Source organism: Delphinapterus leucas, chromosome 17 (genome assembly GCF_059928025.1).
Source record: "Delphinapterus leucas isolate spDelLeu-1000000601 "Yukka" chromosome 17, BTC_Dleu_Yukka2, whole genome shotgun sequence".
Classification (NCBI taxonomy): domain Eukaryota; kingdom Metazoa; phylum Chordata; class Mammalia; order Artiodactyla; family Monodontidae; genus Delphinapterus; species Delphinapterus leucas.
The window spans coordinates 15,921,251-15,935,534 of NC_143145.1; the positions used below are offsets into that span (position 1 = coordinate 15,921,251).

The 14,284-nt window shown below is 37.8% G+C and overlaps 1 protein-coding gene across 2 annotated transcripts in view; it reads left to right on the plus strand.

Moving 5' to 3' along the window:
• Nucleotides 1–14,284, plus strand: part of ATAD2 (ATPase family AAA domain containing 2) — a 72,814-nt gene that overhangs the window by 13,420 nt on the left and 45,110 nt on the right. For both annotated transcript variants that reach the window (XM_022554018.3, XM_022554019.3), the window contains exons 3-7: nucleotides 5,306–5,355; nucleotides 7,338–7,503; nucleotides 8,134–8,236; nucleotides 8,491–8,578; nucleotides 9,297–9,497. In XM_022554018.3, coding sequence (XP_022409726.2) covers nucleotides 5,306–5,355; nucleotides 7,338–7,503; nucleotides 8,134–8,236; nucleotides 8,491–8,578; nucleotides 9,297–9,497 — 608 coding nt within the window. The remainder of the gene's footprint in view (nucleotides 1–5,305; nucleotides 5,356–7,337; nucleotides 7,504–8,133; nucleotides 8,237–8,490; nucleotides 8,579–9,296; nucleotides 9,498–14,284) is intronic.

Here is a 14,284-nt window from a genome sequence, read left to right on the forward strand (position 1 = left end):
TTGGCTGCGTTGGATCTTCGTTGCTGCGCAAGGGCTTTCTCTAGTTGCAGTGAGTGGGCACTACTCTTTGTTGCGGTGCGCAGGCTTCTCACTGTGGTGGCTTCTATTGTTGCGGAGTGCGGGCTCTAGGGAGCCTGATTCCTCCAGCTCCGTTTTTTTCCCCAGCAAGATTGCTTTGGCTTGATTCTTATTTTGTGTAGCAGATTTTCCAGATAAGTGAGGTTGTGCCCTTTTAAGTTTCTTTTTGGTACTGTTATTTTTTTCAATTATATACTTGGTCTTTTATTGTATATATTTAAATCTGCATCTTGTTTCGTCCACTATTCATGGAATACCTACTGTATTTCATGGAATCCAAGTTAGCAACAATTGAAACACACAGCATTATTTTATGAGACAGTAAGAAAGAAAAAAACACTGAAAGTTAAACTATGACATACCATCAGTAGTAAGATATATCCCAATTTCAGAGATGGTAAAATGGGGGGAAATGTACAATTTTTAGAATCAATGAAATACAATTTAAGCTACCCCAGTATTTCTGAAACTTGAAGTCTTCTTGGGGAGGGGTTGGATTGGTGGGTTCCGTGAATTCTCTATGAGAATTTAAAGATTATTTCATGATCTGAAGAAAAAATATTCTGAATCATCTAAATTGCTACCTCATAGAGAATAGCCATAAAATTTCAGGCACTATTTGGTACCAAGTAGTACTGCTTTAGTTATCTAGGGTTCTGGAGATAAGAACTGAGTCTGGGGACTTCCGTGGTGGTCCAGTGGGTAAGACTCTGCACTCCCAATGCAGGGGGCCCAGGCTCGATCCCTGGTCGGGGAACGAGATCCTGCATGCATGCCACAACTAAGCAGTCCGCATACCGCAACCAAGAAGTTTGCATGCTGCAACCAAGAAGTCCTCATGCTGCAACCAAGAAGTCCACATGCCGCAGCGAAGGTCCCACATGCCACAACTAAGACCCAGCACAACCAAAATGAATAAATTAAAAAAAAAACTGAGTCTGACTTTAATACATAAAGGATGCATCTGCTTCCAAGAGAAAGCCACGTGATGTGATGTCATGACGTGCTGTTCAAATGAAGATTTGGAGCACTTCAGATAAAGAGAAATGGATGAATTGAGTCATCATGTTACACAGTAAACATAATACATAACATGCCAAACTCAAAGAGAAACCCATAGCAGTCTGAACCACATTCACACAGCAAATGGCTAATTTGTTTCAGCAAAACCTCCAATGTATTCCGTTAATATTTTTGTTGGTAGTTGTTTTTATAGTTTCATTTGTATAAAACCTAAATGAATTTATTTATATCTAGTTTAGCTTGTACATAATCATAAAAAACTTAATATTGGAAATCCTCAAAAGTCTTTTTCCTTAAAAGGCTCTGTATGTTACTCAGGTCTGTGAAACCTTGTGTTAGGTATTAAAGGAATGTATTAAAATAAGTGCTTTTTTAATCCTGATTTAAAGATGAGTGACTTGGTGGGACTTCCCTGGTGGTCCAGTGGTAAAGAATCCGCCTTCCAATGCAGGGGACTCGGGTTCGATCCCTGGTCAGGGAACTAAGATCCCACATGGCGCAGGGCAACTAAGCCCACGCGCTGCAACTACTGAGCCTGCACGCCGCAACTAGGGCCTGCTTGCTGCAAACTACAAAGCCCACGTGCTCTGGAGCCCCCCGTGCGCCACAACTAGAGAGAGAGAAAACCTGCATGCCACAGCTAGAGAGAAGCCCGTGCGCTGCGACAAAGATCCTGCATGCCACAATGAGATCCTGAGTGCTGCAACTAAGACCAACGCAGCCAAAAATATAAATAAATAAATAAACAAACAAAAATATTTTTTAAGATAATATTATTTTAAAAACTGAGTGACTTGGTGTTTTTAAATGAGGTTGCTTCTAAAATTTATTGAATTCCTGTCTTTATTATTTTAAAATAACAATTCACGTACCATTAAAACTTATGATTTTAAAGTGTATAATTCAGTGGTTTTAGAATATTTGCAGTATTGTACAAGTATTGCTGCTATCTAATTTCAGTATATTTTCATCACCCCAAAAGAAACACCATATACATTATCCCTCCATCCCCAGCCCCTTGGGAACCACAAGTCTACTTTCTATCTCTGTGGATTTGCCTATTCTGGATATTTTATACAAGTGGAATCATACGACATATGTTCTTTCATGTTTGGCTTCTTTTACTTGGTATGTTTTGAAGGTTCATGTATATTGTAGTATCTATCATCACTTCATTCTTTTTATTGCCAAGTAAGATTCCATTATATGAATATGTTACATTTTGTTTATCCACTCATTAGTTGATGAACATTGGTGTACAAATTTTTGTGTGAACATAGGGTTTTGGTTCTTTTGGGTATATACCTAGGAGTGAATTGCTGGGCTAAACGGTAACTCTGTTTTAACATTGTCCAAAGCAGCTGTACCATTTTACATTCCCACCAGCAGTGCATGAGGATTCCAATTTGTCTACATCCTCAGTAACACTTGCCATAGTCTGTCCTTTTGGTTTTGGCCATGTGAGTAGGAAGTATCTCATTGTGGTTCTCATTTGCATTTACTTGGTGGTTAATGATGTTGAATATTTTTTCATGTGCTTATTGGCTGGCCATTTATATTTCTTCCGATCTTTAAAAGAATTACTATCTTTAAAAAAACTCCCTGTATTCACATCATTATTACAAAGACAATAATTTTATATAGTGGTAACACCAGGATCTGTTTGTATAAGACATATAAAGTGGTCTATAGTATTTTTGAATTCTGCCTTATGTAGTTTTCTTATTTCCTATCATGGTGACCCTTTTTGCTGTTGCCAGTTTGACTATAGTAATCTCTAACTTCCTTTCTATGTTTTTTTACCCCTCACCCCTTTATTTTAAATCTATTTGGGGCTCAAAGACCAGGGGACCAAGACTGTTAGAATAATAAAGATTTGAATAACTGTGCCTTGAGAGCAGGATATATATTTGTCTGGTCCTGGAGTTCTTAACTAGGTCCAGTAATCATGGTTTTCAGGGGGCATATGAAACCTCTGAAGTAATGTTTAAACTTGTATATGTATATGCAGTTTTCTAGGGAGAAAAGATCCATAGCTTTCATCAGATTCACAGGAGTTGACAAAAGTCCAGACTCCTGTTTTGGTAAATAGTTTCATTGGAACACAGCCATGCCCATTACTTCTGTCTATGGCTGCATTCCTGCTTCACTGTTAGAGTTGTATGAGTAGTTATGACAGAACTGACAAGCCAAAAATATTTATTATCTAGCTGTTTAAGAACAAGTATAGCAACCCCTGCAAGGGTAAAAAGTGCTTCCCTTCCCCTACAGGCAAAAAAAAAAAGAAAAGAAAACCCAGAAAAAAAACACTGCTTTAGTCTTTGTATCCCTAGCACCTGATAGGGGGTCTGGTTTATAAAAGTGTAGACCTACACGGTATGGAGGGAGGGTCTCCTCTATGAGAAAAGTCTGTGAACAAACTAGACCTTGATCTGTAGATGGATTGCTGAAAGGTTTTTTATTTTGTTCTTGGTTCTTACCTGTGTTCCAAAAGAGATAAGGAATTAATGATGACTTACATTGTTAGGAGGACACATGAGTTAGCTCTTCTGGATAAGATGGTTTTGTTTTATTTTAAAGTGTCCCATTTGAAACTCCATGGGTTTAACCAGCACACTTGCAAATATTGCTTGATTCATAGGTTGATTAATAGATATAGCCTATCCAAGTATGGAAAATTGAGTCCCTAAAAATAGGTTAATGAGACATACTGCTTTGTTGCTCAGTGGATTTGGGGAAAAAGATGAGAGAAGGATACTTTGTTTAAGCTTTGGAAGGTGTTCTTTGCAATTCAACAGATTCTGTATACCAGTTTGTAGGTGGGATATCTGATTCACAAATGTGACTCTTTCTACATGTCATGTAAAGATTGTAGCCAGCAAATGTTCGGAGAAGGAAATGAACATGTCACTAAGTTCTGTAACATGTTTATAGGTCCTCAAGGATGTGGGACCACTATATCCCTGTGGTATAAAACACATTGTCTTGTTTTTACTCAGTGCTTAATAGTTTAGTTATACCTAAATACTTAGGCTAAGGATTTCATTTCTTGTTTTAAGTAAGATACTTTGTTCTGATTAATTCTGTTTAGCTAAAAGTTAATGCATACAGTTGGCCCTCTGTATCCACTGGTTCTGCATGTGCAGATTCAACCAACAGTGGATTGAAAATATCCCCTCCCCCCAAATTCCAGAAATCTCCAAAAAGCAAAACTGGAATTTACCACTCACCAACAACTGTTTACATAGTATTTACATTGTATTAGGTATTATAAGTAAACTAGAGGTGATTTAAAGTATATAAGAGGACAGGCTTCCCTGATGGCACAGTGGTTAAGAATCTGCCTGCCAACGCAGGGTACACGTGTTCGAGCCCTGGTCCGGGAAGATTCCCACATGCGGCGGAACACCTAAGCCCATGCGCCACAACTACTGAGCCTGCACTCTAGAGCCCATGTGCCACAACTACTGAGCCCACGTGCCACAACTACTGAAGCCCGCATGCCTAGAGCCCATGTTCCGCAACAAGAGAAGACTGCGCACCTCAATGAAGAGTAGCCCCCACTTGCGGCAGCTAGAGAAAGCCCACGCACAGCAAGGAAGACACAACGCAGCCAAAAATAAATAAGTTTATTAAAAAAAAAATACAAGAGGATGGGGCTTCCCTGGTGGCGCAGTGGTTGAGAGTCCCCCTGCCGATGCAGGGGACGTGGGTTCGTGCCCCAGTCCGGGAAGATCCTACGTGCCACGGAGCGGCTGGGCCCGTGAGCCATGGCCGCTGAGCCTGCGCGTCCGGAGCCTGTGCTCCGCAACGGGAGAGGCCGCAACAGTGAGAGGTCCGCGTACCGCAAAAAAAAAAAATAATAATAATAATAAAAAAAAAAGAGGATGGGCAGAGGTTATATGCAAATACTATGCCATTTTATATAAGAGACTTGAGCATCCTCGGATTTTGGTATCCATGTGGGGTCCTGGAACCAATCCCTTGCAGTTACTGAGACACAGCTGTATATCATTGAATTTCACAACAGGGTTCTCAGCCATAACAATATATAAGCATAGGTATTCTCACGCTATTTTTTCACTGGTTTTTAGGTAACTCTAAGTATTTACCCTACAAGCTGATTTAATTTTTGGTCCTAGTTTGTAGTATTATATAGGATTTAAAATTATTTTGAATTATTTGCTATATTTTTTTCATATAGGCAGTTGGCCAGACAGCAGGCTGATAAAAAAAAAGAAGAGTGCAAAGAAGGTAAGTAATGTTAAAGGCATTTAAATTTTTTAAAGCATGTATTTAGTATTTTGTTTACAGGCATATTGTGGTACATACAATAAACTCCATATTTGAAGTGTACAGTTTGTTTGGTTTTGATATAAGTGCATGCCGTCAAACCATCACCACGATAAGGTAGTAAAGATAACCATCACCCTCCAGGATTTCCTCAGGCCCCTTTGTAATCGCTCCTGGCTCCTCTAGCTCCTCTCCATGATCCAAGATTCCTGGGCAGCCACCAATCTGCTTGCTGTCACTGTAGAGAGTGTGACAGCACTCTACAGAGTGCTGTAGAGTATGGTGAGTTTGTATTGTCTAGAGTTTTATATTAATGGAATTATACGGCATGCATTCTTCTTTGGCTTCTTTGACTCAGCATAATTACTTTGAGTATCATCCATGTTGTTGCTTTTTATTACTGAGTAGTATTCCATTATGTGGATATACCACAATTTTTTTTCCTTAGCTTTATTTTAATATAATTGGCATATAACATTGCCTTAACTTAAGGAGTACATTGCATTGTTGATTTGATACTTATATATTGCAAAATGATTATTACCGTGGCTTTATCTAACACCTGCATCATGTCACATAATTACCATTTCTTTTTTGTGCTGAGAACACTCAAGATCCACTCTCCCAGCAACTTTCAAGTATACAATATGGTAGCAGTCTCCATCCTGTTTGGCAGCAGGGACCAATTTCATGGAAGACAATTTTTCCACGGATCGGGGGGCGGGGGTGTTGGGATGGTTTGGGGATGATTCAAGAGCATTACATTTATTGTGCACCTTATTTCTGTTATTATTACATTGTAATATATAATGAAATAATTATACAACTCACCATAATGCAGAATCAGTGGGAGCCCTGAGCTTGTTTTCACTTGCCACTCACCGATAGGGTTTTGGTATGAGTCGGCAAGCAATTGATTTATTATGGTCTCTGTGCAGTCAAATCTCTCTGCTAATGATAATCTGTATTTGCACCCGCTCCCCAGCGCTAGCGTCACTGCCTCAGCTCCACCTCAGATCATCAGGCGTTAGGTTCTCATAAGGAGTGTGCAACCTAGATCCCTCGCATGCTCAGTTCACAGTAGGGTTTGAGCTCCTATGAGAATCTAATGCCGCCACTGATCTGACAGGAGGCGGAGCTCAGGCGGTAATGCAAGTGATGGGGAGCGACTGTAAATACAGATGAAGCTTCGCTTGATCACCTGCTGCTCACCTCCTGCTGTGCGGTCTGGTTCCTAACAGGCTCGTGGGTTGGGGACCCCTGCAATACAGTATTACTAACTATAGCCACTCTGCTGTACATTAGAGCCCCAGAACTTACTCATTTTATGGCTGAAAATTTGTACTCTTTGACTAACAATCTCCCCTTTTTCTCTCACTTCCCAGTCCTTTGTAACCATCATTCTAGTCTGTTTCTATGAGTTTGGTTTTTCTAGATTGAACATGTAAGTGATATCATTCAGTATTTGTCTTTCTCTGACTTATTTCACTTAGTATAATGCCCTCAAGGTCCATCCATATTACTGCAAATAGCAGGATGTCCTTTCTCATGGCTGAATAATATTCTATTGTGTGTATATTCCACATCTTTATCCATTCACCTATTGATGGACACTTAGGTTGTTTCCCACAGTTTCATCTTTTGATGGACATTTGGGTTGTTTCCATTTGGGGACTGTCACAAAACTGCTTTGAACATTGTGTACAAGTCTTTGTATTATATATATAGCTTTCATTTTTTCTTGAGAGTGGTATGGCTGGACCTATGGTAGGTGTATGTTGTAACTTTATTTTTGTTTTCTAGTATTTTTGAGAAGGGTAAGTTCAAGAAACTAAAATTTCGTTATATGAAAGTGTAGCTATTCAGTTGTTCATTTTAGAATTGTTTTATAAATGCTGTTATTTCAAATCTTTCTACTTGCTTTTATGTACACATCTATGAAGACAAAGTAATTACAGTTACTCGGTCATTGAGGACTAGAAACATAGTTCAAAAGACAGAACGCTTGCATGAAGAGAACGGTGATGTTGAAGTTCGCCGAAGTTGCAGGATTAGAAGTCGTTATGGTAGCGTGAACCAGTCTGTACTATTTGACAAACTTATAACAAAGTAAGTAAAAATTTAGATCAAGATTATTTAGCTGGCAAAAAACTTTTTGTTGGGGACTAAGTTTTGACTAGCAGGAGTATTTAATGCATTCAGTTTATGTAAAGTATAAAGGAGAGTGATTATTAGAGGACTTTGTAATCTGTATGTGTATTTAAATTCTTACAAAGAATATGAAATATTTTTACATTAGTAAATCAGTGCTTCTATTAAGGGTATTTAAAATCCCAGCACTCAGAGAATACAATGGAAGAAAAATGAAGTTTTTAAAAATATACTACTCTTTTATTTTTTAAATAAATTTGTTTATTTCTGGCTGCGTTGGGTCTTCGTTGCTGCATGCGAGCTTTCTCTAGTTGCATTGAGCTAGGGCTACTCTTTGTTGTGGTGCGCAGGCTTCTTATTGTGGTGGCTTCTCTTGTTGCGGAGTGTGGGCTCTATAGAGTGTAGGCTCAGTAGCTGTGGCGCATGGGCTTAGTCGCTCCGCGGCATGTGGGATCTTCCCGCACTAGGGCTCGAACCCGTGTCCCCTGCATTGGCAGGCGGATTCTTAACCACTGCGCCACCAGGGAAGTCCTAAAATATACTACTCTTTTACAGTTTTAGCTTATTTTTATATCATTTTTTTTAAAGCACTGCTGAAGCTGTACTTCAAAAAATGGATGATATGAAGAAGATGCGTAGACAGCGAATGAGACAACTTGAAGACTTGGGAGTGTTTAATGAAACAGAAGAAGTAAATATATTCTTCCATTAAGGGGATGATTTAATAATCTCCAGTTTAACCTTTTTTCTCTAGAACCTATCCATTTCTTGGTTAAATTATTCATCATTTTGTTCAGCATTTGTTTGATCAGTCACTAGTTATTGCTGGAGTTTTAAGAGTTTATAGCTGGAAATATCTTCATTTTCAGTAGGATTGGAAGGCCCTACTGGATTCTTTTAAATAAACATACTAAACTTTAATGGATTTTATTTACATATTTTTAGGGGAATCTTCATATGTACACAAGAGGAAAACAAAAAGGTATTCAAAGAACTGATGAAGAAACAACTGACAATCAAGAAGGCAGTGTGGGTTAGTCTTTTCTCTTGTTCTATCTTCTGGGTTTTATTTAGCAGAATATAGCCTTTTTATTCAGAAGCTGTGACATTTATGGTAGTTTATGATAAATTAGGGTTATCATAGTTTCAAAGAAAAAGTGAAGGCAGGGGAGATAAAAGGGTAATATGTCTTGTTGGGAAAGTACTTAAACATGCTAAAACAAATGAAACTGGTTTGCTTGTGTAATACATCTACAGACAGCATATCTCTCTCTGCCTGTTTGAGTTAAAAGTTAAAGTTGAGTTTTACTATTCTGTTTAGGACTTATTGCTGCAATTTCTTAGAACTTTTATTGAATGAAAATCAGTTTTCCGAAATGCATTTTAAATGTTTGGTGAGGGTGTTTTACATTATCTTAAGTAGATTATTTGAGTTATACTGCATGTAACTCAGTGGCAGCCAGAAGTCCACTATATCAATGAAATTAGCAGTAATGCTATAAACTTTAGTTTGGTATGTACTGGTAGTAGCCTTTAAACTACTTTTTTCCTTCCCCTAGTTGTTTTTAATTCTATAGTTTTTTACTTCATTTTTAAAAAATCTTCATTTGATGTTGCAGAATTACAGATTCTTTCTATGAACAACCTAGAAGTAAATAAATTTTAAAAGGAGAGACTTTTTCTATTCCCCTATTTTAAAAATTGTTAGCATGTGGGTGAGAAGCCTGAAAGTAAATGTTTCTTAATTGTAGAGTCATCCGAAGAGGGTGAAGACCAGGAAGATGAAGATGATGGTGAAGATGAAGATGATGATGAAGATGACGATGATGAAGAAGATGACGATGATGAAGATGATGACGATGAAGATGAAGAGGATGGAGAAGAAGATAATCAGAAACGATATTATCTTAGACAGAGAAAAGCTACTGTTTACTATCAGGCTCCATTGGAAAGTAAGTGCTATCTTTTTTTTTTTTTTTTTCCAGGAGAAGATGTAATCAGGTTTCCTTTATCTTCACTGCCTTTCTTCTGTTATCCTTATTTTTCATGTTTTCATTTTGCAGAATACTCATGGCTGTTGTCTTTCATAACTTACCCAAGATGTGCAAGAAGTTATTTCTTCTAAAGAAAGTTAAATGTTAGCCTTGATGGAAGTAAATAATTGGATTATTTTGAAATTTCATGTCTGTCTTTAATTATTTTAGTTTTCACAGCTTTGTACTTTATTTTTTTTTAACATCTTTATTGGAGTATAATTGCTTTACAACAAAATGAATCAGTTATATATATACATATGTTCCAATATCTCTTCCCTCTTGCGTCTCCCTCCCTCCCACCCTCCCTATCCCACCCCTCCAGGCGGTCACAAAGCACCGAGCCGATCTCCCTGTGCCATGCGGCTGCTTCCCACTAGCTATCTATTTTACATTTGGTAGTGTATATATGTCCATGCCTCTCTCTCGCTTTGTCACAGCTCACCCCTCCCCCTCCCCATATCCTCAAATCCATTCTCTCGTAGGTCTGGGTCTTTATTCCTCTCTTACTCCTAGGCTCTTCATGACATTTTTTTTTTTCTTAAATTCCATATATATGTGTTAGCATACGGTATTTGTCTCTCTCTTTCTGACTTACTTCACTCTGTATGACAGACTCTAGGTCTATCCACCTCATTACAAATAGTTCAATTTCGTTTCCTTTTATGGCTGAGTAATATTCCATTGTATATACGTGCCACATCTTCTTTATCCATTCATCCGATGATGGACACTTAGGTTGTTTCCATCTCCAGGCTATTGTAAATACAGCTGCAATGAGCATTTTGGTACATGACTCTTTTTGAATTATGGTTTTCTCAGGGTATATGCCCAGTAGTGGGATTGCTGGGTCATATGATAGTTCTATTTGTAGTTTTTTAAGGAACCTCCATACTGTTCTCCGTAGTGGCTGTACCAATTCACATTCCCACCAACAGTGCAAGAGTGTTCCCTTTTCTCCACACCCTCTCCAGCATTTATTGTTTCTAGGTTTTTTTGATGATGGCCATTCTGACTGGTATGAGATGATATCTCATTGTAGTTTTGATTTGCATTTCTCTAATGATTAGTGATGTTGAGCATTCTTTCATGTGTTTGGTAGCAGTCCGTATATCTTCTTTAGAGAAATGTCTATTTACGTCTTCTGCCCATTTTTGGACTGGGTTGTTTTTTTGTTATTGAGCTGCATGAGCTGCTTGTAAATTTTGGAGATTCATCCTTTGTGAGTTGCTTCATTTGCAAATATTTTCTCCCATTCTGAGGGTTGTCTTTTGGTCTTGTTTATGGTTTCCTTTGCTGTGCAAAAGCTTTGAAGTTTCATTAGGTCCCATTTGTTTATTTTTGTTTTTATTTCCTTTTCTCTAGGAGGTGGGTCAGAAAGGATCTTGCTGTGATTCATGTCATAGAGTGTTCTGCCTATGTTTTCCTCTAAGAGTTTGATAGTTTCTGGCCTTACATTTATGTCTTTAATCCATTTTGAGCTTATTTTTGTGTATGGTGTTAGGGAGTGATCTAATCTCGTACTTTTACATGTACCTGTCCAGTTTTCCCAGCACCACTTATTGAAGAGGCTGTCCTTTCTCCACTGTACATTCCTGCCACCTTTATCAAAGATAAGGTGTCCGTATGTGCATGGGTTTATCTCTGGGCTTTCTGTCCTGTTCCATTGATCTATCTTTCTCTTTTTGTGCCAGTACCATACTGTCTTGATTACTGTAGCTTTGTAGTATAGTCTGAAGTCAGGGAGCCTCATTCCTCCAGCTCCGTTTTTCATTCTCAAGATTGCTTTGAAAAAAAAAACAGATTGCTTTGGCTATTCGGGGTCTTTTGTGTTTCCATACAAATTGTGAAATTTTTTGTTCTAGTTCTGTGAAAAATGCCAGTGGTAGTTTGATAGGGATTGCATTGAATCTGTCGATTGCTTTGGGTAGCAGAGTCATTTTCACAATGTTGATTCTTCCAATCCAAGAACATGGTGTATCTCTCCATCTATTTGTATCGTCTTTAATTTCTTTCATCAGTGTCTTATAATTTTCTGCATACAGGTCTTTTGTCTCCTTAGGTAGGTTTATTCCTAGATATTTTATTCTTTTTGTTGCAGTGGTAAGTGGGAGTGTTTTCTTGATTTCACTTTCAGATTTTTCATCATTAGTGTATAGGAATGCCAGAGATTTCTGTGCATTAATTTTGTATCCTGCTACTTTACCAAATTCATTGATTAGCTCTAGCAGTTTTCTGGTAGTATCTTTAGGATTCTCTATGTATAGTATCATGTCATCTGCAAACAGTAAAAGCTTTAATTCTTCTTTTCCGATTTGGATTCCTTTTATTTCCTTGTCTTCTCTGGTTGCTGTGGCTACAACTTCCAAAACTATGTTGAATAAGAGTGGTGAGAGTCGGCAACCTTGTCTTGTTCCTGATCTTAGTGGAAATGCTTTCAGTTTTTCACCATTGAGGACGATGTTGGCTGTGGGTTTGTCATATATGGCCTTTATTATGTTGAGGAAAGTTCCCTCTATGCCTACTTTCTGCAGGGTTTTTATCATAAATGGGTGATGAATTTTGTCGAAAGCTTTCTCTGCATCTATCGAGATGATCATATGGTTTTTCTCCTTCAGTTTGTTAATATGGTGTATCACGTTGATTGATTTGCGTATATTGAAGAATCCTTGCATTCCTGGAGTAAACCCCACTTGATCATGGTGTATGATCCGTTTAATGTGCTTTTGGATTCTGTTTGCTAGTATTTTGTCGAGGATTTTTGCATCTATGTTCATCAGTGATATTGGCCTATAGTTTTCTTTCTTTGTGACATCCTTGTCTGGTTTTGGTATCAGGGTGATGGTGGTCTCGTAGAATGAGTTTGGGAGTGTTCCTCCCTCTGCTATATTTTGGAAGAGTTTGAGAAGGATAAGTGTTAGCTCTTCTCTAAATGTTTGATAGAATTTGCCTGTGAAGCCATCTGGTCCTGGGCTTTTGTTTGTTGGAAGATTTTTAATCACAGTTTCAATTTCAGTGCTTGTGATTGGTCTGTTCATATTTTCTGTTTCTTCCTGATTCAGTCTTGGCAGGTTGTGCATTTCTAAGAATTTGTCCATTTCTTCCAGGTTTTCCATTTTATTGGCATATAGTTGCTTGTAGTAATCTCTCATGATCCTTTGTATTTCTGCAGTGTCAGTTGTTACTTCTCCTTTTTCATTTCTAATTCTATTGATTTGAGTCTTCTCCCTTTTTTTCTTGATGAGTCTGGCTAATGGTTTATCAATTTTGTTTATCTTCTCAAAGAACCAGCTTTTAGTTTTATTGATCTTTGCTATTGTTTCCTTCATTTCTGTTTCATTTATTTCTGATCTGATTTTTATGATTTCTTTCCTTCTGCTAACTTTGGGGGTTTTTTGTTCTTCTTCCTCTAATTGCTTTAGGTGCAAGGTTAGGTTGTTTATTCGAGATGTTTCCTGTTTCTTAAAGTAGGCTTGTATTGCTATAAACTTCCCTCTTAGAACTGCTTTTGCTGTATCCCATAGGTTTTGGGTTGTCGTGTTTTCATTGTCATTTGTTTCTAGGTATTTTTTAATTTCCTCTTTGATTTCTTCACTGATCACTTCGTTATTAAGTAGTGTATTGTTTAGCCTCCATGTGTTTGTATTTTTTACAGATCATTCCCTATAATTGATATCTAGTCTCATAGCATTGTGGTTGGAAAAGATACTTGATACAACTTCGATTTTCTTAAATTTACCAAGGCTTGATTTGTGACCCAGGATATGATCTATCCTGGAGAATGTTCCATGAGCACTTGAGAAAAATGTGTATTCTGTTTTTTTGGATGGAATGTCCTATAAATATCAATTAAGTCCATCTTGTTTAATGTATCATTTAAAGCTTGTGTTTCCTTATTTATTTTCATTTTGGATGATCTGTCCATTGGTGAAAGTGGGGTGTTAAATTCCCCTACTATGAATGTGTTACTGTCGATATCCCCTTTTATGGCTGTTAGTATTTGCCTTATGTATTGAGGTGCTCCTGTGTTGGGTGCATAAATATTTACAATTGTTATATCTTCTTCTTGGATCGATCCCTTGATCGTTATGTAGTGTCCTTCTTTGTCTCTTCTAATAGTCTTTATTTTAAAGTCTATTTTGTCTGATATGAGAATTGCTACTCCAGCTTTCTTTTGGTTCCCATTTGCATGAAATATCTTTTTCCATCCCCTTACTTTCAGTCTGTATGTGTCTCTAGGTCTGAAGTGGGTCTCTTGTAGACAGCAAATATATGGGTCTTGTTTTTGTATCCATTCAGCCCATCTGTGTCTTTTGGTGGGAGCATTTAGTCCATTTACATTTAAGGTAATTATTGATATGTATGATCCTGTCACCATTTTCTTAATTGTTTTGGGTTTGTTATTGTAGGTCTTTTCCTTGTCTTGTGTTTCCTGCCTAGAGAAGTTCCTTTAGCGTTTGTTGTAAAGCTGGTTTGGTGGTGCTGAATTCTCTTAGCTTTTGCTTGTCTGTAAAGGTTTTAATTTCTCCATCAAATCTGAATGAGATCCTTGCTGGGTAGAGTAATCTTGGTTGTAGGTTTTTCTCCTTCATCACTTTAAATATGTCCTGCCTGTCCCTTCTGGCTTGCAGAGTTTCTGCTGAAAGATCAGCTGTTAACCTTATGGGGATTCCCTTGTGTGTTATTTGTTGTTTTTCCCTTGCTGC